Genomic DNA, 24,446 nt, shown 5'->3' on the forward strand with positions numbered 1-24,446 from the left:
ATGCCCAGAATCGATGACATTCTGACCCGGGTGAGAAAAGGGAAGATTTTTACCAAGCTGGACCTGAGGGGGGCGTATAACCTGATACGTATGAGAAAGGGAGATGAGTGGAAAACCACTATGTTCACCCCCTTGGGGGCATTTGAGTACTGCGTTATGCCTTTCGGCCTCCAGGCGGGTTCCGCAGTATTTCAATCATTCATGAATCACGTACTAGGACCATTGCTGTACAAGAACTGCGCTGCGTTCTTGGACGATGTGCTGGTGTACTCAGAGGATGAAGAGCAGCATGTGCGAGATGTAAGAGAAGTACTGAGCAAACTGCAAGAAAACCAGCTGTGGGTGAAACTGGAGAAGTGTCAGTTTCACACCAGGGAGGTGGAATTCCTTGGGTACCGGTTGTCGGACAAGGGGCTGGCCATGGATCCTAGCAAGGTGCAAGCAGTGCTGGAATGGAGGCCACCGAAAACTAAGAAAGATGTGCAGAGGTTTTTGGGGTTCGGAAACTTCTATCGGAAGTTCATCAAGAACTTCGCCCATTTAACAGCCCCCATCACGGATTGTCTCAGCAGCAAGAAAAAATTTGTCTGGACGGAAGAAGCGCAGCGAGCTTTCGAAAGTTTAAAGAGGGCGTTTGCTTCGGAAGAACAACTCTTACACGTGGATCTGCAGCAGCCGATGAGGGTGGAAACCGACGCGTCTGACAGAGCGGTGGGCGCCGTGCTTCTGCAGCCAGGAGCGAATACGTCGGAATGGAGGCCGTGTGTCTTCTTCTCGAGGAAATTGAACAAGTCTGAGAGGAATTATACGGTGTACGACAGAGAATTACTCGCTGTCCACGAAGCGTTCAAGAGATGGAGACACCTGTTGATTGGGGCGCAACACAAGGTTCAAGTGCGGACAGACCACAAAAATCTAGAATACTGGAGAACAGCCCGAGTATTGAACCAGAGACAAGTAAGATGGGCGCAAGAGTTCTCCAAGTTCAATTTTGAAATTCGCTACGTGCCAGGGGCTGAGAATGTCAGGGCGGACGCTCTCTCCAGAAAACCTGAGTACTTGGAGGGGGAAGGAGGGGCGGAAGAAAGACATATCATCTCAGAGGACCACTGGGTTTGTGGGGCGGCATTGGTGGGGCAAAGAGAACTGGTAGAGGGTATTGAAAACGATGAATATGCCCAAGAGAAACTTAGGGAACTCAGGGAGACAGGTGAGAACGCAGGGGGGTTTGAGGAAAAGAACGGAAAACTATATTACAAAGGGGCGCTCTACATACCAGGTGGGGGACTAAGAGGGCGGGTGCTTAAACAGTTGCATGACAGCCCCACGGCGGGGCACTTCGGGCAGCACAAGACCATGTGGTTGGTTACCAGGGAGTTTTGGTGGCCCAAGGTGCGGGAAGACGTGCGGGAGTATGTCAGGGGATGCGACAGGTGCCAAAGAGCAAAGGGAGAGAGGTTGGCGCCAGCGGGGTTATTAGAACCCTTACCCACCCCAGAAAGGCCATGGGAGATGGTATCCATAGACTTCATGACCGATCTACCGAGATCCAAAGGGAAAACCGCGGTCATGGTGGTGGTGGATCTACTAACTAAGATGTGCCACTTTATAGCTTGTTCACATGCAGTGACAGCGGAAGAAACCGCAAGGTTGTTTGTGGAGCACATTTTTAGGTTGCATGGCGCCCCCTTGAGGGTTTTGAGCGACAGAGGAAAACAATTTACTTCTAGGTTCTGGAGGAAACTAATGAGCATGTTGCATGTGGAGGTAAGTTTTTCCACCGCCAGGCACCCAGAAACAAATGGGCAAGCAGAAAGGGCAAACGGGGTTTTGCAACAATATCTGAGGTGTTATGTAAAGGACAGAGAAACTGATTGGGTAGACTGGTTACCTCTGGCAGAATTTGCCTACAACAACGCGGAGAACGTGTCCACAGGGATGAGTCCCTTTCTAGCCAATTATGGGTGTCATCCTCGGGCGTTTCCAGGAGAGGGCGGGGGAAGGTGGAGTGTACCTGCAGCGGAAATTTTTGTTGAAGAGATGGAAGCGATCCACCGTCAGCTCCAACTCAACTTAGAGAAAGCCAAAGAAGAATACAAGAAGCAAGCTGACAGAAATAGGAGGGAAGGCGAAACCATAAGGGTGGGTAACCGGGTGTGGCTATCCACCCAAGGACTGCCGTTCAAGGGAGGGTGTAAGAAATTGAGACCCAAACGGTTGGGACCCTTTGAGGTCATACAGCAGGTCAACCCAGTAGCATTCAAACTCCGATTGCCCAGTCACATGAAATTGCACCCAGTATTTCACAGGTCATTACTGTCGCCATACAGAGAGGGGTGTGAGTGGGGGGAACATGAGAGGGAGGTGACCCGGACACCCGTCATAGAAGAGAGAGAACGCAACATGGATGTGGCGGGGATCATTGACTCCAGGTGGAAAGGGAATCAGGTGGAATACTTGGTTGAATGGGAGGGGGAGGAAGAGTCAGAAAATGCATGGGTACCGGCAGAGGAAGTCAAAGACGAGATTTTAATAGAAACGTTTCATCGGCGTTTCCCAAGGAAACCACAACCAGTGGCAAGGTTTGGGAGGGAACACTTCGGGACCACAGATGAGGAAGGGGAATTTGAAGGGTTCCCAGAGTCGGAAGTGGAGGTGGAAACAGATTCCGACGAAGGAGAGGAAGAAGGGGAAAGAGGCGGAAGGCCGTGGTTAGAAGTGTTTGAATCCTCGGAGGATGAGGGGAGTTCCTTCCAGGGATTTCCGTCCTCGCCGCCAGTAAGAGAGGAGGCGGGAGGGGGTGAAGGGGGCCCTGGGGGGGAGGTGGATGTCAGGGAACTGCCATCGGAAGGACAGGTGGTGAGAAGGCTTCAGGAGAATAGGAGAGCCTCTTCTTCAGCAGAAGAGGGAACCAGTAGGGGGAGTGCGGGAGCTCCAAAGGAAAGGGAGTCGGAGGGGAGGCTCTGGGATACTTCCAGTGAGAACAGCGAGGAGGTATCAGAACAGCCTTTAAGGACCCCCACCCCTCGCCGGAAACTGTCACGCAGGGAATCCAGGAGGCGCATGTCTGTGAAACAGCTTTTATGTTGGAAACGTTTCCGCAAACGCCCACTGTCAGATTCTACCAGCGACTGACGGAGCCATGCTGAAGGGCTCCGCTCAAGGCAGGGTTTCACTACACTGAGTGAGCTCTGAGGGATCCAGTTTCAACGCACAAGCAGCTCATTATCCCACCACATAATGCTTATGTGATAATAGTCAAGAAACAAAGTGTTGGTGTCTGTTGAGAATACTATGCACCCATGTCTGTTGGTTTAAATTGTGGATTTTTAAAATTTTAGATTAGCTGGTTCCAATTCACTGTTCTCTAGATCTTGGGTAGAAATTGCCACTGTAGGGAAGGCTATGTTGCCTTCCCTGAAGTCATTGGGTAATGTTGCAAGTTGAAAAAAGAAGCCACTCTCAAAGATTGCAGTATTTTCTTCCTGTTGTATTTGTTTGTTTTTAAATTGTACTGGCTTTGTTCAGAATCTGAGTTATGGAGAAATAAAAGTCCAAACTTCGGCAAGTAGAGTCAATGAACAGTAAGCACAAAAAATATCATTAAGAATAACTGTTTGTGGTCTTTATTTAGCATCTTATGTTCTCATACAGATAGGTCCTTAACTCTGAATGTAGGAGCAATGGAAATTTAACTCCCTTTCTTTGCTGCTGGCTATTTCAAACTGTGAGTAGTACTTGTGGGGTGGAGGCTGTGGTCTTAAATACAGTACTATGCCTATACATGGTCCCTGGCAATGCCAGGACCCAAGCTCCATTTAGTTTTCCTACCTGGATGCTTTTCAAACAGGCAGAGCAGACAGGCACAGCAGCCAGAACAACCATGGAGCAGGCAAGCTGTTTTGTTGTCATCTGGTCCAAGCTCTACATTTGTTTCTACACTGCCATTTTGTCTGCCATTTGCTTGGCTGGAGAGATGTCCCAGGCATATTGTAACTGAATACACCCCCCAATTCTGACATCTGCTGGCTGGGAAGCCTTTTAGCCAGGCCAACATGGGTGGCATCTCCCCAAAGGGAGGAGTTGTCTTTTGGAAACTGCTTTAAGTGTGCCACAAGGCCAAGCGTCATCCTAATGTTTGGAGGGTAGGTAGGATCTTAAGGGTGTGGTTGTGGCAGGTTTTGTGCAGCCTAGGGTAATTGGTAGACATTTGGCCTTTTAGGTGTTTTCTTCCTTCTTGGGATTCTGATTTAATTTAGTTTTAATAAACATACAAGAATGAGGGAGGTTGAATAGTTTCTACTTCCCCTTTTTTTTTTTGTCCATTTGGCAAAGGAATTTGAACTCCTTTCTGGTTTAGCACAGACTGTAATAGAACTTTTCCTTGATATATTAAACTTCTCTTTTTTTTCTGACTTGCCATAATTTCTTTAAAAATATTTGTTTGCCAGTCTGAATGCATTTTTTGTTAACTGTACTATCTGCTGATTCCTCCTTGTTTCTTTTTTGTAGGGGGGAAACAGAGCTGAAGAGAATACTTGTTTTCCAAAACTGGTAAGCTATTTTCTCTCTCCCCCCCCCCCCTCTTTTGGTTATGTTGAACTTCTAGTCAGAATTAACGTTTTGTTTAGTGAAATCCCTAAAATAAGCAATGAAGATTTGTTGTGTAAAATGTTCATTTCTTATTCTAGTATTATAGATAAGGGACTTGAAGCACTTTCTGTCACGTTCATGTCAAACTTGACCAAATAAATCCAAACATGATAGGTACAATGTTCACTATTACAGCCGACTTGCAACTTGTGTGCATTTAACCAGCATGTAGTTAGACAAATTGAACACATGCTTCCTGGGCCCTGGGAAATTCTCACGCAGGCTCTAGGAGGTTCCTGCAAAATATTGTGGGAGCTTCCCAGAGCCAGTGCAAGAGCCTTCAAAGCCTTGCGGAGTGTGTGTGTGTGGTAAGGCCCGCTTGGTGTGACTGCTCCAGAAAGGTTTTGGGGGGGGTGGTTCCTGGGTTGTTCTGGCTATATGCAATTTTGGCTCCATGTACAATCCCCAGAACTTAACCCCACTCAAGTTTCAAGTCAACTGTATAGTTTTGTTTTGTTTTTAGTTAACTGATTTGTATGACTTGCTAAGCATTTTGATTTTGAAAGTAGTTCTAACTGCCTTATAAATTAGATGTAAGAAGAGCTGTTCTTGTTAATCTACTCATTCAATGCCATTTTATTTGCACAAAGTACACTAATATTGATATACATCTGCCTAATTGCTACTTGTGAATGTACATATAGCCTGTTCTCATTTGTGTAATTTAATATATCACTGTGAAAATAAGTTGCTTGGTCAAACTTGCTTCTGAATTAACATGTAGTTCTTAGCTCTTGAGCTTTTTAACACAGATATGCTGCAAGGGGATCCACTGTGTTGGGCACGTGCCCTCCATTACAAAGCCTTGAGATAAAAGACAAGAATCTTGTATAATGTATGACAAGTTGATGGCCCCACCCCCCTTTCCTGATAAAAGTAACATATATTTTGCAGCTGCAGTGTAAAGAACAGAATATTTCCTTTACTCTGAAGCAAGTGTCTGAAGGTGGTGGGGATTTAGTAACCTCAACAGCTCAAGAAAGTGGAGAAGGTAGAGAATGGAGTTGCAGACTCTACAGGAGGCTCTGAAAGTGGAAATTCAGGTTCACCAGGTAAATTGCATTCTCTGCCTTGTGTATCTTACTTGAAATAGTAAAAGGGGTTGTTCGACTTCAGGAGTTCAGACCAAATACTAATAGTTACTTGATTCTTAAGTTCTGGTGTGCTTGTAAGTATCATGCTATAGTGCACATTTTATCTGTTTTAATTTATTGACTTCATAGCCCACAATATATTGTGAGCTCAAAGTGGTTTTCATCTGCTTTCCCCAGACACGACACGAATACTTCTGTCCCCATGGTGCTTATAGTTGGAGTAATTTGGATAATTAAAAGCTTAGGGTAGAAGAGAGCTAGAAGAAATTAAAAATTACAATTCATAAAGATAAAAAAGTGATTAAAGGGCTTAGTTGTTTTTGTTGTCCCAATATTTTCTAGTCTCTCTAACTCATAGTTTTCTCTATTAGCTGAACTCACAATCCAAGTTTTCCCAAAGTATGATAAACAGAGCAAGCATACAGGTCTTACAATCTTTCTCCTCCCTTTTCAGCTCATAAATTGCAACTATTGACTCTGAATTTAACATCGCCAATCCTTATACAACATTAAAAAGAAAAAGAAATGTGGACTATATTGACTTCATTTCGTTTATGAATTGTTTTTCATGAACAACACCTTGAACAACAGAAACTTCACTTACAAATATCAACTTTACAAACGTATATAAAATCCAAAATAAAACCTTCATTTAAAAGGCTTATGGGGGCGAAGGAAGATCTTCCATAGTCACCAAGAAGATAATAGAGATGGTGCTTGTCTGATATTACTGAGAGGGCATTCTAGTGGGTAGGTAGGTGTTGCTAAAACGATTTCATGGGAAGTTTTGTGTAGAACTTTTGAAAATAGTAAATACAGCATGTTTGTAGATGAAAGCGTGTGTTTTTTTATTTTTTTATTTTTAAATTGAGTCTTATTCGTGTTTGGATTTTCAGAGCTCTAAAGACATAATCCTACTAAGTTAACAAGCTTTTCCTCTGAAGAAACACCTTTAAGACAATTCTTATAACTTTAGAAAAGAGTCATTAGAACCAACCTGGCTTACATTTATTATCAGGACCTGGGCAGCTGAGCTGTGAGGAACATTTTCAGCTGTGTCAATTGGGTTTTCGGTGAACCCCCAGCGTAGGTTAGGTAAGATTGCTATAGTGTATAGGGGTTCTAGTTTCCCTCCAGGATCTAATTCTGGCTGAGTCCCAATTTTAAGTGTTTGTAGTAGGTGTGGAACAGTAAGGACAAATGAGAGAATTCTGTGAACTGACCATCTTGCTGTCTACTATCTCCCTGCCTGAGCTGGTGCAAAATGGTCTCTAATTCAAGTGTTGAGGATCCTCTAAGCAATGCCAAGGCTCAGGGTGGTGGTTTATTATTTTCAGGGTGGTGGTGGTTAGGATTTGCTTCCCCTGAGTTATCCCAAAGCAATTTGCAATATAAAAAATATATATATATATAAAATTACCGGTATATGTATAAAAACAGTTAAAGCAATTGCATATGTAAGACATTAAAAACAACAACATCAATTATAAATATAAAAACAGTCTCAAAAAGCAGCACACACATAAAACCAATTCAGATCCAGTACAGTTACCAACTGGGATAAAGATCTCTATTTAAAAGTATTGTTGAAAGAGCCACTGAAAAGGCAGTAAGAGAAAGTGCCTGCCTGATATACAATGGCTTTGACTGCCATCCTCACAATTGTGGTTTGTTGAAACATGGCAACAGCCTATACATGTTATAGGCTACATTCCAGATTTTTTTTTGGATGAGCCAGTGTGGTGTAGTGGTAGTCTCGTAATCTGGTGAACCAGGTTCGCTTCCCTGCTCCTCCACCTGCAGCTGCTGGGTGACCTTGGGCCAGTCACACTTCTCTGAAGTCTCTCAGCCCCACTCACCTCACAGAGTGTTTGTTGTGGGGGAGGAAGGGAAAGGGGAATGTTAGCCGCTTTGAGACTCCTTAGGGTAGTGATAAAGCGGGATATCAAATCCAAACTCTTCCTCTTCTTCTTCTTTTTTAAAAAAAGATGATATGCTTCTCATATGTGCTGCATAGCATGGCAGGACAGAATCTCAAACAAAGATATACTCTGAATTTTCTGTCTTCCAGTTCATTCAGTTCTGATGACTGTGTTGAAAATATATTATGAGCCAGTGAATAATGCACTTCCAGTAGCACCTTAAAGACCAACTAAGTTAGTTCTAGGTATGAGCTTTCGAGATACCTGAAGAAGAAGTGTGCATGCACATGAAAGCTCATACCTAGAACTAACTTGGTTGGTCTTTAAGGTGCTACTGGAAGGAATTTTTTTATTTTGTTTTGACTATGGCAGACCAACACGGCTACCTATCTATAATCTAAACAATAGATGGCAGGCATGGTTTACTTATTGTACAGTGTACTTGTTTTAAGAACTCAAGTTTGACAATTTCCAGCCTGTTTCTAATGTCAAAGCAATAAACCAGCCTCTATTTCTGTGTTACTTCTTAGTAGGTTCAATTTTTGTGGAACTTTTATGTAATTTATGCAGAAGCTCAGTATAAAAATAATTTGAATGGAATCTAACATAGCGCCAAATGAAAATTCCACCAGTGCAAGAATTTCTCCTTGCATGGTGGGACATTCTACCCCTCTCTTCCTCCCTACGCTGTGGAGAACATTTATGCACATGGAAACGTGCAAATTGCTCAGAAAGTACACAGTCCTACACCCCAAATGGAGCACGTGAGGCCCACTAAGGTCAGTGGGAACTAGTCACGAGTAAATTTGTATAGATTTTTGTAATTGTGAAAGTTCCATCAGACTTGGGATATTCATTGAACATATTTTTATAGCAAATAATCTTTGCTAGACAGATCCTGTCATTGATTGCATTGTTTGCATAGACATTGCTAACAGCATTGTGGGTATCTCTGAATGTAAATTCAGCTGCACAGTCAACTTTATCCTCTCAGACCTGAGTTCTTTTCAGACTAAATCAAAGCTCTTGTAGACAATTCTGACACCATTTTCTAACGTTAAGGTAGCTTCTGTGGGTCTGTACATAAATAAATATTTCTCTCATGTAGTTGACCAGCTCACTGGTAACACTGACTTATATGCAGACTGAGAAAAATGGTTGTGTGGAATTATTTACAGAAGTGAGACATTTACGACAAAACAAAATATGGAGAACAGTTCTTCACAAGTTGTGCATGGCTTGCCCTTATGCAGGACATGTAAATATAACGGCCAACAGCTCTTGCCTTCAGATTACCAAACCATGTCAAACTTGTCCAGGATAATCTCTTAAGAGTTTGAGTTTGCATTTGAAGTAGTAGAATTAGCACTGAAATAACAAGTTTTTTGGGGGGGAGATGTAGTTGATGGATCTTTCACATAGTTGCAATCATATACACGTTTATTTGTGACTAGGTGCACTTGAACTCTATGGGATTATCTGGTTTGTATGTGCTGTATAAGACTATTGTGTCAGTGATCTGCAAGCTTTTGTGTATGCAGATATAGCTGGAACTGAAATATTTTAATTCTAAATATAGAGTCTGCAAAAAACAGACCATTTTCAGGGAGCAACATATGTACGCGTCTGAAAACAATTATCCACCCATTATATGGTTTGTCAGGTCAGCTTGATTGTGTCAGTCATCATTTCCAACTGGAGATCAGCACTACAAAGCTGATAGCACTAACTATGTGATTGTCTTTCATGCATAGTTCCAACTCAGTAACCAAGGCAATACATACAGCTCTGGATACTGGATATAGTTAAACAGCATGTGAAAGCCTCAGTCTTTCACATGTATACGACTCTTGCTGGGTTGAATCCAAGACTTTGCTTGCACAAACGTAAGCACCACTCATGTACAGGTTGTGGGTGAGGCACTCATTCTCTCACATCATGACATTGCACACAATTTGGAAAAGCCTTACTGCCCTGGGGCAGTTTTCCAGTGAGCACAAGTGGCTGTTGGATAGGGAGACAACTCCCCCCCCCCCCCGGTAAATGAATATTGGAAGCACTTCCACTCATGTGGAGGGAGGTAAGTATTGGGTCTAAGTCTTTACGTATAGGTTTATGTACTGGCCCCACCCCAGCTAAGGAAGGCACACGTCTGATAGTTAAGTCTTTATTGACAAGAGAAGCATTTACAGCAGCTTCCACTGTACTCCATGTACACATGGGCTTCTAGCCTCTAGGCAGTTGCCCACACGGCTGGGCCCTGTGGAGCGTTGCAACAACAGTGGAACCATGAACTCCACCCCCCACCCCCCGCTGGCTTATAAGGGAGCCAGTGTGGTGTAGTGGTTAAGAGCGGTAGTCTCCTAATCTGGGGAACCGGGTTCGCGTCTCCGCTCCTCCACATGCAGCTGCTGGGTGACCCTGGGCCAGTCACACTTCTCTGAAGTCTCTAAGCCCCACTCACCTCACAGTGTGTTTGTTGGGGGGGAGGAAGGGAAAGGAGAATGTTAGCCGCTTTGAGACTCCTGAAGGGGAGTGAAAGGCGGGATATCAAATCCAAACTCTTCTTCTTATATACCCTTCTCTGACAGGTTGCACACACATAACCTGAGACATCTCCTGCATGGAAGTGGTTGTGGCTCTTCCCTCTTCTTCTTCTTTTTAATTTTATTTTCAATGCAGAATCATAACAAAAATTACAAACATTAGAATCCAAAATAACACTATACAAACAAACAAACAAACAAAAACGGAACATACAAAAAGAACGAGGAAAAAACACACACAAAAAACAACAACTCTTCCCTCTTCAAGTTCCTCCTGTTTCTAGAAGACAATGGCATAGAGGATGGTGAGGCCCGATCAGCCTCTTCCTCCACCTCTGGCAGGTCCTGTGTCGCCCCCTGTTCATCCCTAACAGCCGTGCTCCTTCTTCTTCCCCCCTGCTCTGGCTCCTGCCTCATGAGTGGCACTGAACCGCATAATTGCTGACACCCTCTCCCAGGTCAGTCTCCTCCCCCCTTGCTTTGGCCACACACTCATCAGAGCGCTGTCAGCCCTTGACAGAATAATAAACAGAGTTCACATGCTCATTGCCATTTTTGATCCCTTAGCATCTTTGTCACTTTCAAACAAGAAAGATGGATAGGAATGAAAAAAGAAAGAAAGAAATCTGCAAATCTTCTAACAAGTGACTGTGGGGTGATGAAAAATGCATCTCAGGTTTATTTTGTCCATTCCTGCAATTTTGGCAATTCAGAGTTTGTGTCCCTCTAAATTCAAATTATTAACCTACAAAAGAAAGTATTCTTAAATACATCAAAAGCAAATTTTGACAGACTTCGCTCACCCCAGAATTAGAATAACTTCAGCATTAAATAGTTGTGGGAATGTAATGGTCAATACCTTTCTGCTTTAAAGCACAAGCCTCTCCTTTGAATTCAATGGTACCTGTGTTCTTTGCATGAAAGTGTGTTCTGTCAGGCAAGACATGAGGAGACTATTATAGATAGTGCATTTCTGCTTCCAAAAACTACTCTCTCTGTGTGCTCATGTGTTGGGGAGAGGTAACCAAATGGGACATAAATTCCCCCCGCCCCCCAGCAGTATACCGTTTTATTTAGAATGATGTTGTCGTGCTGCTCATATAGAGTGAAAGTATTGTTAGGAACTGTGGGAAAGATCACTAAATCCTCATATCGGTATAGTGCAAAATTGTTTACTAGTGCCAATTTAATTAATTTTGATAGATCAAACACATATTCTATATGTATTAACCTAGCAGATTTATAATGCTATGAGAAGTTAATTTATCTATTCAAGCCATTATCTCCTGTAATTTAGCTGGATTACACAGTTTAATTCGCCAGCAAGCCTTTTAAAATCACTGAAAAAGCTTCGTATCAAGACCAAGGATCAAGTGGTCAGAGGGAATATTTCTAATGTGCTCTCCCAGATGTAATAAACATCCTATGCCACTTGGTTTTATACTGACTTTTTAAAAATATGAAAAAGTACCCAGAGAAGCAGAATACCTGAGGAGTTTATTAGGTTCTTTGGAGATTTTTGTGTGTGAGGCGGGAAACTTAACCTGAAGTGCCAGTTCTTACAGAATTATTGTTTTCATTTATTTGTAAAACACCAAAATACTAGGTGCTTTTGCTAACACCAGTAACAAGCCCCTGCTTTCTGACTTACAATTTAAGTATAGAAAAGTAGCACAAAGAAGCAGGTCAAGGGATGCAGCAAAGTTTGTTCTTTGACTTCTGTCCCTCAACCAAGACCACATGAAGGAAATTCTGTAGTTTTTTATTATATAGATAGCTTTTTTTACAACCGAACTGATTGTCCGTGTTGCTTTTTATATTACAGTGGTGCCCCGCAAGACGAATGCCTCGCAAGACGGAAAACCCGCTAGACGAAAGGGTTTTCCGTTTTGGAGGCGCTTCGCTAAACGAATTTCTCTAAGACCGCTAATAGCGCTAATCCGCTAAGCCGTCAATGGGCTTGCTTCGCAAGACGAAAAAACCGCTAGACGAAGAGAATCGCGGAACGGATTAATTTCGTCTTGCGAGGCACCACTGTAGTTTAAGATTGCAGTTTTAGTTTAGCTTACCCAGCTTTATCCCTAGTAGCAGCGTACTTAAACATGTGAATAAGGGTGGCAGAAATAAGCAACACCTTTTATGAAAAATCCAGTTTTAGTCAAGGAGCACTGTATAGGTTTTGCTTGCAGAACTTTCAGTAAAGCACATGCAATACTAATACCACTGTCTTCTATTTTAGAAACTGGTTGCCCAAATGAAGCAGGATCCACAGGTAAATATGTTTTGTTCACACTCTACATTCCTGAACTCAGTATACAAACATTCCTCTTGTTGCATTTTTCACAAAGTGAAATAGAAAAGTTCATCAGATCATATATTAAGTAAACAGTCTCAATATTATTTCTGACATTGTTTTGTTCACAAGAAGATTCTTAAAAACCATATCATGAGGAAGGTAGTGGTTTGTTTATTTAGTTCACCAAAATTGTAACATTGGAGGTGCATTCATTTTCTATCACCTCATGTATACTATAGGCACATTCTGGTTCAGAAGGTTTTAAGTGTGAAATAGCCTTTGGAATGTGGTGGTGGTTTAATGTTAGATGTATCTTTAAAAATAATTTCATTTTTCTTTAGTGGTGCACATCACTAAAAGAAAATGTGGAGCATATTGTAGGGTACTCCTTGATGTCCTTGTTAATTAAGTCTTAAATGGCATTTCATGTCTTCATGAAATACATGAAAACGCCACCCAAATGATGCTAAATATTGAAAAGAGCCATAAAATTGTAGCACCAGGCAGTTCAAATAGGTTTCACTGTTGTGCTGTTTAAGCAATCCCATTGGTTACAACCTAGAGGCGCTTTATTTATAGCATTCCTATGAGTTTTAGAGTCCTACTACTATTCTTTATAAAGAATTGAAAGAGCTTTCTCACAGATACTTTTTTCCTCTCCCTTTCTAAACAGAATGCTGATCTGAAGAAGCAGCTTCATGAACTCCAAGCCAAAATCACAGCTTTGAGTGAGAAACAGGTAGGGAAACTGGTATATTTTTAATAGCATCTTCTAAAGATACGTCTTCTCCCAGCTACCACAAAAACTGCTAATTTTTTTTCCATGTGTGAAAATAAGTGTGGGCATCCAACACTTTTTGGCTCTGGTTTGATGTATATAGCAAAACAAAAATAAATATTGGATGCACCAGTCATAGATAAAGTTTATCTAGTGCAATGTGGTGCTGGAAATTTGTGAGGCAGACTAATGTAGAAGTAGGAAGACATTGGACATTCGAAGTGTTGCACAAATGAAATGATCACGCTTGTTACAATGTGCCTGTCAAAATAAGATACTAGGTTTAGTTATTGAACTCCAGATGTATCTGATTCTTTTTTAAAAATCCCGCTTACTTCCACATGGTGGGAGGTGGAAGTTGCTGGCCTTAACAGCTGTGGCTGGATGCCCCCCTTTCTCTCAACTTTTCCTCCTCTGCTGGCTGTGTTGTATGCTGGGGCTCATCTGTGGCTGCGACCAGTTGCGGGTGTATTATGAGGCGTGCCTTGGGTGTGGACCAGAAGGGAAAAAAATTTCCCTCTGGTCCACTCCCTGGCTATAAAAGCCAGTTGTGCCATGGTCCCAGCCTCAGTTCATCTTGGGATTCCCTGCTCACTCTTCCCTTATTCTATATGTTTTTGGGCTGCCCAATAGTATGCAGGCACGTCCCATGGGAGAGCTCTGCTGAGGAAGCCATCAGTCACTGTATTCAGGGCCAGGCAGACTCATTTGCGTGCAGACTAATTGGGCCTGTCTGGGGGCTTCGCCTACCTCATAGCAACGGTCACAAATTATGGCAGATAAGGCATTGGGTTGGATTCTTAGCTTTCATTGAGCAAGAGTGGGCGGACCTCACCCTGCTCCACAGTATCAGGGTAACCCTTTAACGGGATCCTTGGGCAGGGGGGGTTAGCCCAATTTGATGTACATCATAGGGCAACCTTCAGCCTTGGTTAACCCTGCTAAGCATCTGCCAGGAGTCAGGCTAGTGATGTTAGGATACAAAACCGATGCCGGCACCAAAAAGTTCTGACATCTGTAAAATTGTGGCCTCTTTAAATCCCAATACTGTTGTCCTGTGTTTTGTTGCAACTAATGTCATATCTGCCCCACCTTACCCATGGCTCCATTGTGCCTAGGGTCGCAGTTGAAAATCTGGTTGGTTATTGGTTGGATTCAAGGTGCTGACCATTGTTTGCCACTTTGGTTTTCATTCCGATCTGTAGCTGGAGTAGGTGATGGGGGAAGATGGGGGTGCATGACTCCTGAGGTTACCCCCAATTGCCAAATTGTGGTTTTGCATTGTGCCTTTTAAATATTTAACAATGGTTCAGTTTAGGACAAAAGCTTTAAATGTGCATGTGGGAATTTCTAATGAAGTTCCGTTTCTGACTTGAGCCAGTAGAAGACACAAATAAATGTCTTGTGACCTTTTGTAAATTGTATTTCCTCGTGCTTTCCCACCTAAGATATTTGTCATGGCCATTTTGAGAGTTATACCAAGTGTCATGTACAGATTTTTATTTTTTTGTGCGGAATATAACTACTGCTTTTGCATTATGAATGGTGGTACTTTACTTTTTAACTGTGTTGGTATATGGCTGGGGCATAGGTTTAATTATTTCTGTGCAGAAAGCCTTTGTGAATCGAGCTGCTGTTTAGAAAAGGCAGTTAGGAGTACTTACTATTTCTATCCAAGCTAGTGCACTAGAATTATAGGTAACATTACTGTGGAGTTGCAATTGTTTATATGCTGTGGGGAGGTTGTTCATAATGTAATACAATTATTTATATAGTATCCCATCTTTAATGATAATGATCCTTCCAAGGCAGCTTACTACTGCTACTACTACTACTACTACTAATAATAATACAATAATAACATTACCATTAGATGACAGTAAACCTTACCAGCTCATCAAGATCCGTCCCACAGGGCAGTTGGTGCCAAGTGACCCTGTGCAGGAGGAGGGGACTGCTCAGTTGGAGCAGGCTGTAATGTTACCTTTGCTTCCCCCCCTTCCCTGTCCTGTTCCTTCCCCATTTTCCCCTAATGAGGGTGAACTGAGGGTGCACCAGTGGAATTGGCAGAACCTATGCACATCAAATCACTGTGTGTTGGAATCAGCTTCACCTTCTCTCAATATTCAAAGAGTTCTGAACCCCTCCAACACTGTTTTTACTTTCGGCCTCCCAGATGCTGGAAGAATCAAACATAATAGTGTAACAGACCTTTCCATTGATGCAAGATACAATGGTTGCATTCGGGAAAGAGGTATTTAAAACAAACTTTCCTCGCTACTAGAGTTGTTCAGCAATGGAATAACATTTTATGGAAGGCAGTGAAATCTCCTTGTATGAATGTTCTTAAGAAAAGTGTGAACAGTCATCTGTGGAAAACTGCTTTGTCATAGAATCGCTTATAACAGGGCAGAGGGTGGCCTAGAGTGCTCACTCGGTGAAGTTCAACTCTATTGTATTGCAGTAGTGGAGGGGAAATACTATAGTGTTATTTTCCTACCTGCTCTCCCCCACTGCCCACACTGTAAACCACTGCCTGTTTATCTTACCAAAAACTTAATATCCTCAGTGTGAAGTAAAATATTAAATTAAGGCACTTCCAAGTGTGTACCAATGCTCATGACTTTCTCCCTGGGGGTTCAGATATTGAAAGCTCAGTGAGAAGCAGAGGGGGGAAGACAACAATATAATGTATTTATCAAGAAGTGGAGCCTTTTTATAATGTACTGGAATAATAAGGTACAGGGTAATGTAAACCCATTAGTGTTCCTTTGGAACGTTGTGATATTAATTTATTATGGTTGATTTTTGTATGGAAATCTGTTCCTATATGTTTACTTCTAGATATTCCTTCCTACTTTTGCATTATTTGGCATCTGTTAAGCATGTCAAAGTGCAAGTAGATAAATAGGTACCGCTCCAGCGGGAAGGTAAATGGCGTTTCCGTGCGCTGCTTTGGTTCACCAGAAGTGGCTTAGTCATGCTGGCCACATGACCCGGAAGCTGTACACCGGCTCCCTCGGCCAATAAAGCGAGATGTGCACCGCAACCCCAGAGTCGGTCACGACTGGACCTAATGGTCAGGGGTCCCTTTACCTTTACCTTATTATACGTATTATGTTACAAATAAATACATGTAAATAAAACAAAAAAGAAGAATTTTGAAAGCCTACAGGTGGTCTTGGTAAGGATTAGCTTGATATTCTCCACACACCCCAAAAAACACCAGTTTGTATGCTAGCATCTGGAATAGCCAAACTTTTGCTCTTCTAGAATGCCCTGTGTGAGCTTGTTACATAGATACTCCATAACGAAGTTTTTAACTGAAGTATGCTCTCTCACATTCAGCTCAACCTAGCGCATGTGGTGGTGCACTGATGGGGACAAAATCCACTGTAGTTCTACATTGTGGTTAAACTTCCTAGTTACAGGAGATGGAGCTCAAGCAGGCATCATGTTTCTTTTTAAAGAACTGATTTCAACAATTTCTGCTGCTTACTACTTGAAAAGTAACTGAATCAAGCTGGGTCATGGTCACTGTGGCCTGAATCCAATACTGTCAGCATTAGCTTTGTTTTTATTTTAAAAGAGGTTGAAATGAGATGGAACATGGTTAAAAGCAGAATGGCAAAGGCTTTACCTCATGGAATCCTACACATCATAACGTTATGCTGATATGTCTGCCACTTCAGTCTCTGTCCTAATTTTCTTCAGTAAAGGTTGTTTTGTTTCTTAATTCTGTTCATGAACTATGCTAGTCCCTAGGAAACAGCCAGCAAGAATTGGCTAACATTCTTTCTGAGACTTTAAAGAGGCAGCAGCTTTAACTTGTGATTCTAAATAATTACCAGGCCCCTAAAATGCAACAGAGTCTTCCAGTGAATGAATGATCAGAATGTTAGCAACTAGTTGTGCATTGAAGGCAAATCTAGTCGGTTACTTAAAAGTTTTTAAGGTTAATATTGGTGATTTGTTCTCTGAAGTTGGCATAATAATGTGTGTGTCAGTAAATTCTTTAGCTGGTGCAGAGGGCCCCTGATTGTTTCAGGGCAAGTTTGATGCAATGCCAATAGATGAGTCATATTAACTTACCAATTCATATGTTGAGCCAGGGAGAGAAGGCTGTATATTGATGGAGAGGCTGTGGTATTAGGTGGAGCAAATTTTGTATAAAGCTTGGTTTTCTGGCCTGATTTGACATTCTTTTTAAAAGTCATGTAAGAGGAAAATTAAAAACTTAATATTGCTGTGCAGAAATAGATTATAATGGGTAGTAGCTGCTAGTTCTTTCTTCTTACAGAAGTGTTTTCTGGATAAATCACAAGTGTTCTGTGCATAGGGGAGAAGCATAATTTGGCTATTGTGATGAATTTTTATCTTTTCATTGAGTTGCAGTTTCTAGTATTTTTGTAAGAGCTGTTTTAAAAAGTGATTAGCTTGCAAATAACATGCAGATATTACCATGCAGCCAGCGTAGAAACACAAGCGGTTGGCATCTTAACAACATTTACCTTTTATCAAGCAAGACTCATGAAGGAGGGACAGTCCTCACTCTGCCTGCCCAGTGCCCACTGTGTCTACACCACAACTAGCGTGGAAGTCTAGTGGCTTGGCAGAGAAGGGATGGAGTGATCTGAACTCATCCACCGGCCTGCTCACTTGGCTGCATGGAATTCCATGCATTTGCCTATGACTAGCAGGCTACTTTCTTAAATACAAGGCTGATGATAGTAAATGCTCAGCTTGCTAAATACGCTTACTTAAGCTTTGGAACTTCTCCTATACTGACAGCGTGTCACTTAGGAAATATGCACTTCAGTGTCAGAAGCTGCAAACCAGCTTTAGATCATACTGCAGGATTATTTTTGAGGTACTGTTAAATATCAAAGCAGTCAAGTTTTCATTCCCGGGACCTGAAGAAAGATGAAAACTGTTATTAGGATCATCGTTCCTAACTTTCAAAACTTTATTGCATTTTGAGATGGCCTACTTTAAGTGTGAAACAAGATGGTGAGTTAGGAATTTTAATAACTTTACAACAATATAGTGCACAGTACACTTTGAGATAGGAAGTCTTCCTCTTTAGTAGATAAAGTTATGTAACTAGAGCAGTTTTGTTTACCGTCCCTTTGAATTTCTAAATATCTGCTGCTGACACGAACAGCAAAAAAATCATGTTTATATAGAAAGTGTTTTCTGATGGGTGCTCTTTGTTTTTATATTATGCTTTTATACGCTAGGGCCCCAATCTTATGCACTCTTACTTCGGAATAAGCTCTATGAAATTCAGGGGGACTTAACTCAGAATATGCGTTCACAGGATGAGACTGTAAATTGCAAGATTACTTTTACAGGGGAATGAAGTATGTGTTTATGTCATCCACTGAAACAAATTCTTGTGTGTGCCTCTCTTCCCCGTTTTCAGAATGCATTTCGGAACTTAAGTGCTCCTTGCTATAGTAAATGTGATTACCCTTCCGCTGCCTTCCTGAAAGAATAGATTTTTCAGGCAACAATACTTAAAGTACTAGCTAGAGGGAGGCATTACTCCCAGTTACAACTGTAGCAAGAATAAGGAAACACTGAAGTAAGCCATTCTCCCTCCCTCCCCCACTCTGTGATTTCTAACACAGAACAAAAACACAGTAGGAGTGTTTTTTTTGGGGGGGGGCAGTTTTTGGGGGATAGTGACAGTTCCATACTGCAAAACACCTCAACGCAATAAAGGAATTTACTCCCCTATCTTGTTTCTTGCTTTTCTGGCTGTATATGTGACTGTATATGGTACAAGCTGGACTGTACAAGCAATAGTTCATGTAGCAACAACTTTGAGATTTGATACGGATGCATAATGGCCACCCTGGCAGGTTGGAAAGCTGTTTGTAAGGGAGGTTGATTATAGGAAGCCTTTGATCCCACATCTAAATATATCTTGAGGAACAAACCAGAGCTTCCTATTCTAGTCTCCACCTACTGTTTTTGTGTTTAATATTAGAAAAATGTTCAGAATTGAAGTAGATCCATAGGATTCATTCCAGGATAATACAACCTATTCTGAATGCCAGTATGCAGAATTTATTTTTACTTTATTTGGGAGGAAGTAAAGTATTGTGATACAGGACTTTTACCTACAATGCCGCTTCCTTTGCAGGCAATCACATACAGATAATTAATAAAAGTTAATTCTTTTAGAGAGCATATCAGTTGATTTACTTTCATTTGTGAATCCTAGAAAACAAGATTTTCCCTGCCATAAGATGTATAAGAGCTCAAAAACTGCTGTCAAGTGTAAGCAGCACTTGCAATCCTCCCCGCATCATAAAGCAGGTGGCAAGGAACTTTTCTGGTTCTGGGGGTCAGGTCTTTATCTGGCTTCAGCCTGCAGGCCATCTTTGACAGGTGGGTAGGGCAGTTTACCTGTCAATCACATAATGTCACTATGATGCCACATAAAGCAGACATTGGCTCTGGCAGGGACTGTTCCATTGAGCAGCAATGAAGTAAAAGGGGCCTGCTTGCTGTATGTGAAGTGAAAGAAAGCAAACTCAGTTTTTTATCTAATGCTGATCCTTTTCAGAGGCTGAAGAAATCAGTGCAGGACAAGCTTTCCAAGAAGATTCCGCCCATCAGCTGATGAAATCATTGGCATCATCAGACAGGCAGGGTGTGTGGTTTAGAGCAGATATCTATAGACCTTTCAGATCCTGGATCCACTTTTGACCTAAACATGCATTTGGGGACCCATTTCTTAATCTTTTACCATGTATTTGCATGGCAGTGGTGTTCTTTTTAAATAGGTACCACTCCAGCGGGAAGGTAAATGGCATTTCCGTGTGCTGCTTTGGTTCGCCAGAAGCGGCTTAGTCATGCTGGCCACATGACCCGGAAGCTGTACGCTGGCTCCCTCGGCCAGTAAAGCGAGATGAGTGCCGCAACCACAGAGTCAGTCATGACTGAACCTAATGGTCAGGGGTCCCTTTACCTTTACCCTTTAGTGTTCTTTTTATTACCCACCTTGGGTCAGACTGCGACCCGCTAGTGTGGATCTTTCCAAATTTTTATGTCGGTGACACACTTCTTAGACATGCATCATTTCACGACACAGTAATTTAGTTTTCCTAGCAAACTGGAGGTTAAACTAACCTCTTTCCAGTCCCTGGAGGAGCATGGGGAGCGTTTGCGCCACACACCTACATACTGCAGCCAACACACTAACGTGTCGTGACACACAGTTTAGAAAGCTCTGCACTACGTGGGTCCCAATGCAGCAGCTTAGAGGAAATGGTCTCACAGTCCAAATGGAATCCCCTGGTGGGGCCAAATTGGCCCCTGGGTTGGAAGTCCCCCACTTCTGCCATAAACCAAACTCAGTTCTTAGTGGTTAGCTTTTCAGGCTTTTACTAAATTGCTTAATAAATTTGCATCCTCAATAAAACCTTGTATAGAGAGTGCGCTTCTAATTTTCAAAATGCCTGGTAGTGTTAATTTGTGTTTTGTTCTCACAGTCATGCTATAATTTCCTTCTTTTGGATATGGAAAATTCAGACTGAGAGGTAATGATTTGACCAAAGTCTGACAGAGGTGAGACTTTGATACCCATCTCTCTGACCAGTGTTAGAAACTCAGATATATAAGCTAATCACCAAATAAGCTAAGCACCTTAAACCTAGGTTGTGGTTGCCACAATGGAATGTTTAGGCACCTTTTTTTGCAATGTGATTTGTTGTTGTTGTTATTCATTTCATTTCTATGTTGCTTTATATTTTAAAGAAAAAATATCAAAGCAGTTTGCAATACTTTAAAACGTCAAATAAAACAACCCAGAATAATAGAAATTTAAGCTTCAAGGAAAATATTTCAGATCTTTCTCTCTGACATTTTGCTTCCCTCATATTTTATTTACCTACTTAATTTATATACCGGTAGCTGCCCCATAAGTACTCTTGGAAGCCAGTGTGATGTACTGGTTAGCGTGTTGGACTAGTGCCTGGGAGATCAAGGTTCAAATCCCCTCTTAACCTACTTCACGGGGTCGTTGTAGGGATTTACTGAGGACGGGGTGAACCACATACTCCTTGGAGAAGAAGGTGGGATATAAATCAACAAATGAGCTCTTCGGCTTACCTGCTTAAGAAAGCTGGAGGAGTTGGCCAGATGGAGATGTCAGTTGCCAACCTGGCATCCAGAGATCTCCATGTGGTCGCAATTGGACCTGCACCAGTCACAAAACAAACCGGGCACCTGGGGTTTTTTGAATGCTGCCTCTGACTGAACTTCAGCTCTCCTGGAGTGTACTGATTCACTTAAGCCACTGTCTCTTCTGAGTTTGTACTTTTGTAAAGCTCAGGGCATCCCTCAACCCAAATGCAGTTTAGTGCTTTTTCAGAACACTTGCCCTAGACAAGAAATAAGTTAATTACTTTTTAGTTGCCTCAAAAGGCCTGTTCTCTCTCCCCTCTCCCAGGAATTATGCTTTAAAGGAAACTTCTTGATCCTAGTATTTAAGAGATATACTACATTGGTAAAAGGGGATGCAGTTTTTAAGTAATACACATCAACTTTTTAGGAAGGAAGAAGGAAGAATTGACTAGTGTGAAAGCTTGAACACTAAGGGCCAAACTAGATGTGACGTAGTTGCATGAATTGCAACATGCGCCTTTTTCATGATGTGAGTAGGAGAAACCCGAGCAGCCATTGGTGGCTTTTCTTGAAAAGCAAACAGCATCTTTAGAGATGCATGTTTATAGTCAGGAACAAGCAGGGGGAGAAATAGTTAAAACTCCCCTTCCCACTCCCCATAGTGCTGCTATTTACACAACAAAAAATGCTGATGTCTTAAAAGAAACATACCACTGCACCACTTCTGTTTGTCCTTAGAGCTGACTCACATATAAGAGGCAATGAATACAGTGGTGCCTCGCAAGACGAAAATAATCCGTTCCGCGAGTCTCTTCATCTAGCGGTTTTTTCGTCTTGCGAAGCATCCCTATTAGCGGCTTAGCGCTATTAGCGGCTTAGCGGCTAAGCGGCTATTAGCGGCTTAGCGGCTTAGAAAAAGGGGGAAAAAGGGAAAAAACTTGCAAGACTCGCAAGATGTTTTCGTCTTGCGAAGCAAGCCCATAGGGAAATTCGTCTTGCGAAGTGCCTCGAAAAACGGAAAACCCTTTCGTCTAGCAGGTTTTTCGTCTTGCGAGGCATTCGTCTTGCGGGGCACCACTGTATAGTCAGGTAAGGTGGGTCCACTGGGGCATAGCCTTCCCAGGGAAAATATAAAGCTTTTTTTTTTTTTTTTTTAATCCTCAAAATTTCAAAGTCACACACTCTTTCCTGTCCCAAACACATTTTTTGCTCCCTTTTATTATACAGAGGCATTTCTGTCAATCAACTCTCTATGCAGCACAGGAGTCAGAATTGCTTCAGAAACAGCCCAGTGTGGTGGTGGCATTGGCCTAACAGAATCATAAGTATGCTCAGAGCTGTTTTCTTGAAGGCCCAAGAATTAGCAGGGGGTGCTTCTTACTCTGAGGGCCTTTCTTTTCATTTAGTCCAGTATTTGTTTTGTGACCTTGCTAGAAGAACAAGCAAGCAACAGTGGGTCTCTTTCTGTTATAAATATCCACTTTTTTTACTTAATTATCTTGCTTTTTAAAAAATTGGGGAATTGGAAGTAGAAATGGTGGTATGGCTTGTGTATGTGTTTGCAACGAACTGTGTATTAAGCATTTCCCCAAATTCACTTATTAAAAGCTGCAGCAGCTGTTGCGGGTGGGACAGGGCAGGTAAGGTTGGAAGCCACCCAGAGTGACTGGGGAGGCCTGACCAGATGGGTGGGGTCTAAGTAATAAATTATTATTATTATTATTATTAAGGTAGATCTGGGCCATGTCCAGTTCCAGAGTATTTCCCAGAGTATTTCCAGAAAAAGCGTGTGGGAACCCCTAGCAAGGAATATATATTGAATGCAAAGGAATGGAGGTAAACCCTGCCACTATTATTTCTGCCTTGCTCTTTTGTGAGTTTGTCAGTGAATTTCTAAAAGAAAACTTTTGGGCTCTGATACTGTCTGGATATGACTCCACATCCTTCCCTACACCTGGAAGATACTCTCCTAAATCTCTGACATAATAGAGGTTGAGTATAATAAGTCTGGTGTGATGAACTCTGCACATGAGCAGGACTGAGCCATGCATGCAGATATGTTCTGATGTGCTCTGGCTCAAATGAAACATGAATTCAATACCTTGTGGCATGTGGCATGGGTTAATTTCTAAACAAGAGGTATGGAGTCAGTCTTGCCTGAAAATCATACTTGGGCCGCCTTACATGGAATCTCATTCCCTTTCCTTAGATGTGCAGAGAATAATGGATGTGTATGTTTGTTTTTAGAGAGGAGGAGGCAGTGGCACTCTGCACATGTGTAATTGCAAGTCAGAATGTTACCATTGCCACTGGGTAGAGTCCCCCTCTGTTCTGGAATTCTTACAAGGGAGTGGTATTAGCCACTGACGTTCAAGACATCCGTGGCAAGGTTTCTCCCTTGAATTCTGCTTGGCATTTTTACTGCTTGTATTGGCCACATCTGAGAAAAAAACAGCACCCTTGCTGTGTATATCTACCTGCCTTGTTCTTTTTCTGTTTGTGCTGCACCACACTCCTTGGCAGCAAATTCCACAGTAAGAGCTGTTCGACAGTGGAATTTGCTGCCAAGGAGTGTGGTGGAGTCTCCTTCTTTGGAGGTCTTTAAGCAGAGGCTTGACAACCATATGTCAGGAGTTCTATGATGGTGTTTCCTGCTTGGCAGGGGGTTGGACTCGATGGCCCTTGTGGTCTCTTCCAATTCTGTGATTCTATGATTCTACATACTCTAATTATTTTTAAAGATTTGTACACAACAAAAATGCATACACACATCTCACCTCTTTAATAATAATTCAGAGCAGCATTTATAGGTTTCCCAGATGCTCTGTCATCTTTGTGCACTAAACAGACCTGCTTAGCTTCAGAAAGGTTGCTGCACTACGTGCCTTTAGACCACTGCCTTGGCTCTTGTAGGGAAGAACAGTAGCTGCCAGATGTAGCAACATTTTTTGCCATGGGTGATCATGTTCAGATAATTATGAGATACAGACACACATTCACATGACTAGCACAGCAGGA

General features: G+C 42.1%; 1 protein-coding gene across 5 annotated transcripts in view; it reads left to right on the top strand.

Annotated features, from left to right (window-relative positions):
• Positions 1–24,446, top strand: part of PHF21A (PHD finger protein 21A) — a 136,240-nt gene that overhangs the window by 47,231 nt on the left and 64,563 nt on the right. For all 5 annotated transcript variants that reach the window (XM_079951459.1, XM_079951458.1, XM_079951457.1 and 2 more), the window contains exons 2-5: positions 4,513–4,554; positions 5,548–5,705; positions 12,455–12,487; positions 13,185–13,250. In XM_079951459.1, coding sequence (XP_079807585.1) covers positions 5,652–5,705; positions 12,455–12,487; positions 13,185–13,250 — 153 coding nt within the window. In that variant the 5' untranslated portion in view covers positions 4,513–4,554; positions 5,548–5,651. The remainder of the gene's footprint in view (positions 1–4,512; positions 4,555–5,547; positions 5,706–12,454; positions 12,488–13,184; positions 13,251–24,446) is intronic.

The sequence above is a fragment of the Podarcis cretensis genome (genome assembly GCF_951804945.1).
Source record: "Podarcis cretensis genome assembly, chromosome: 1".
NCBI lineage: Eukaryota > Metazoa > Chordata > Lepidosauria > Squamata > Lacertidae > Podarcis > Podarcis cretensis.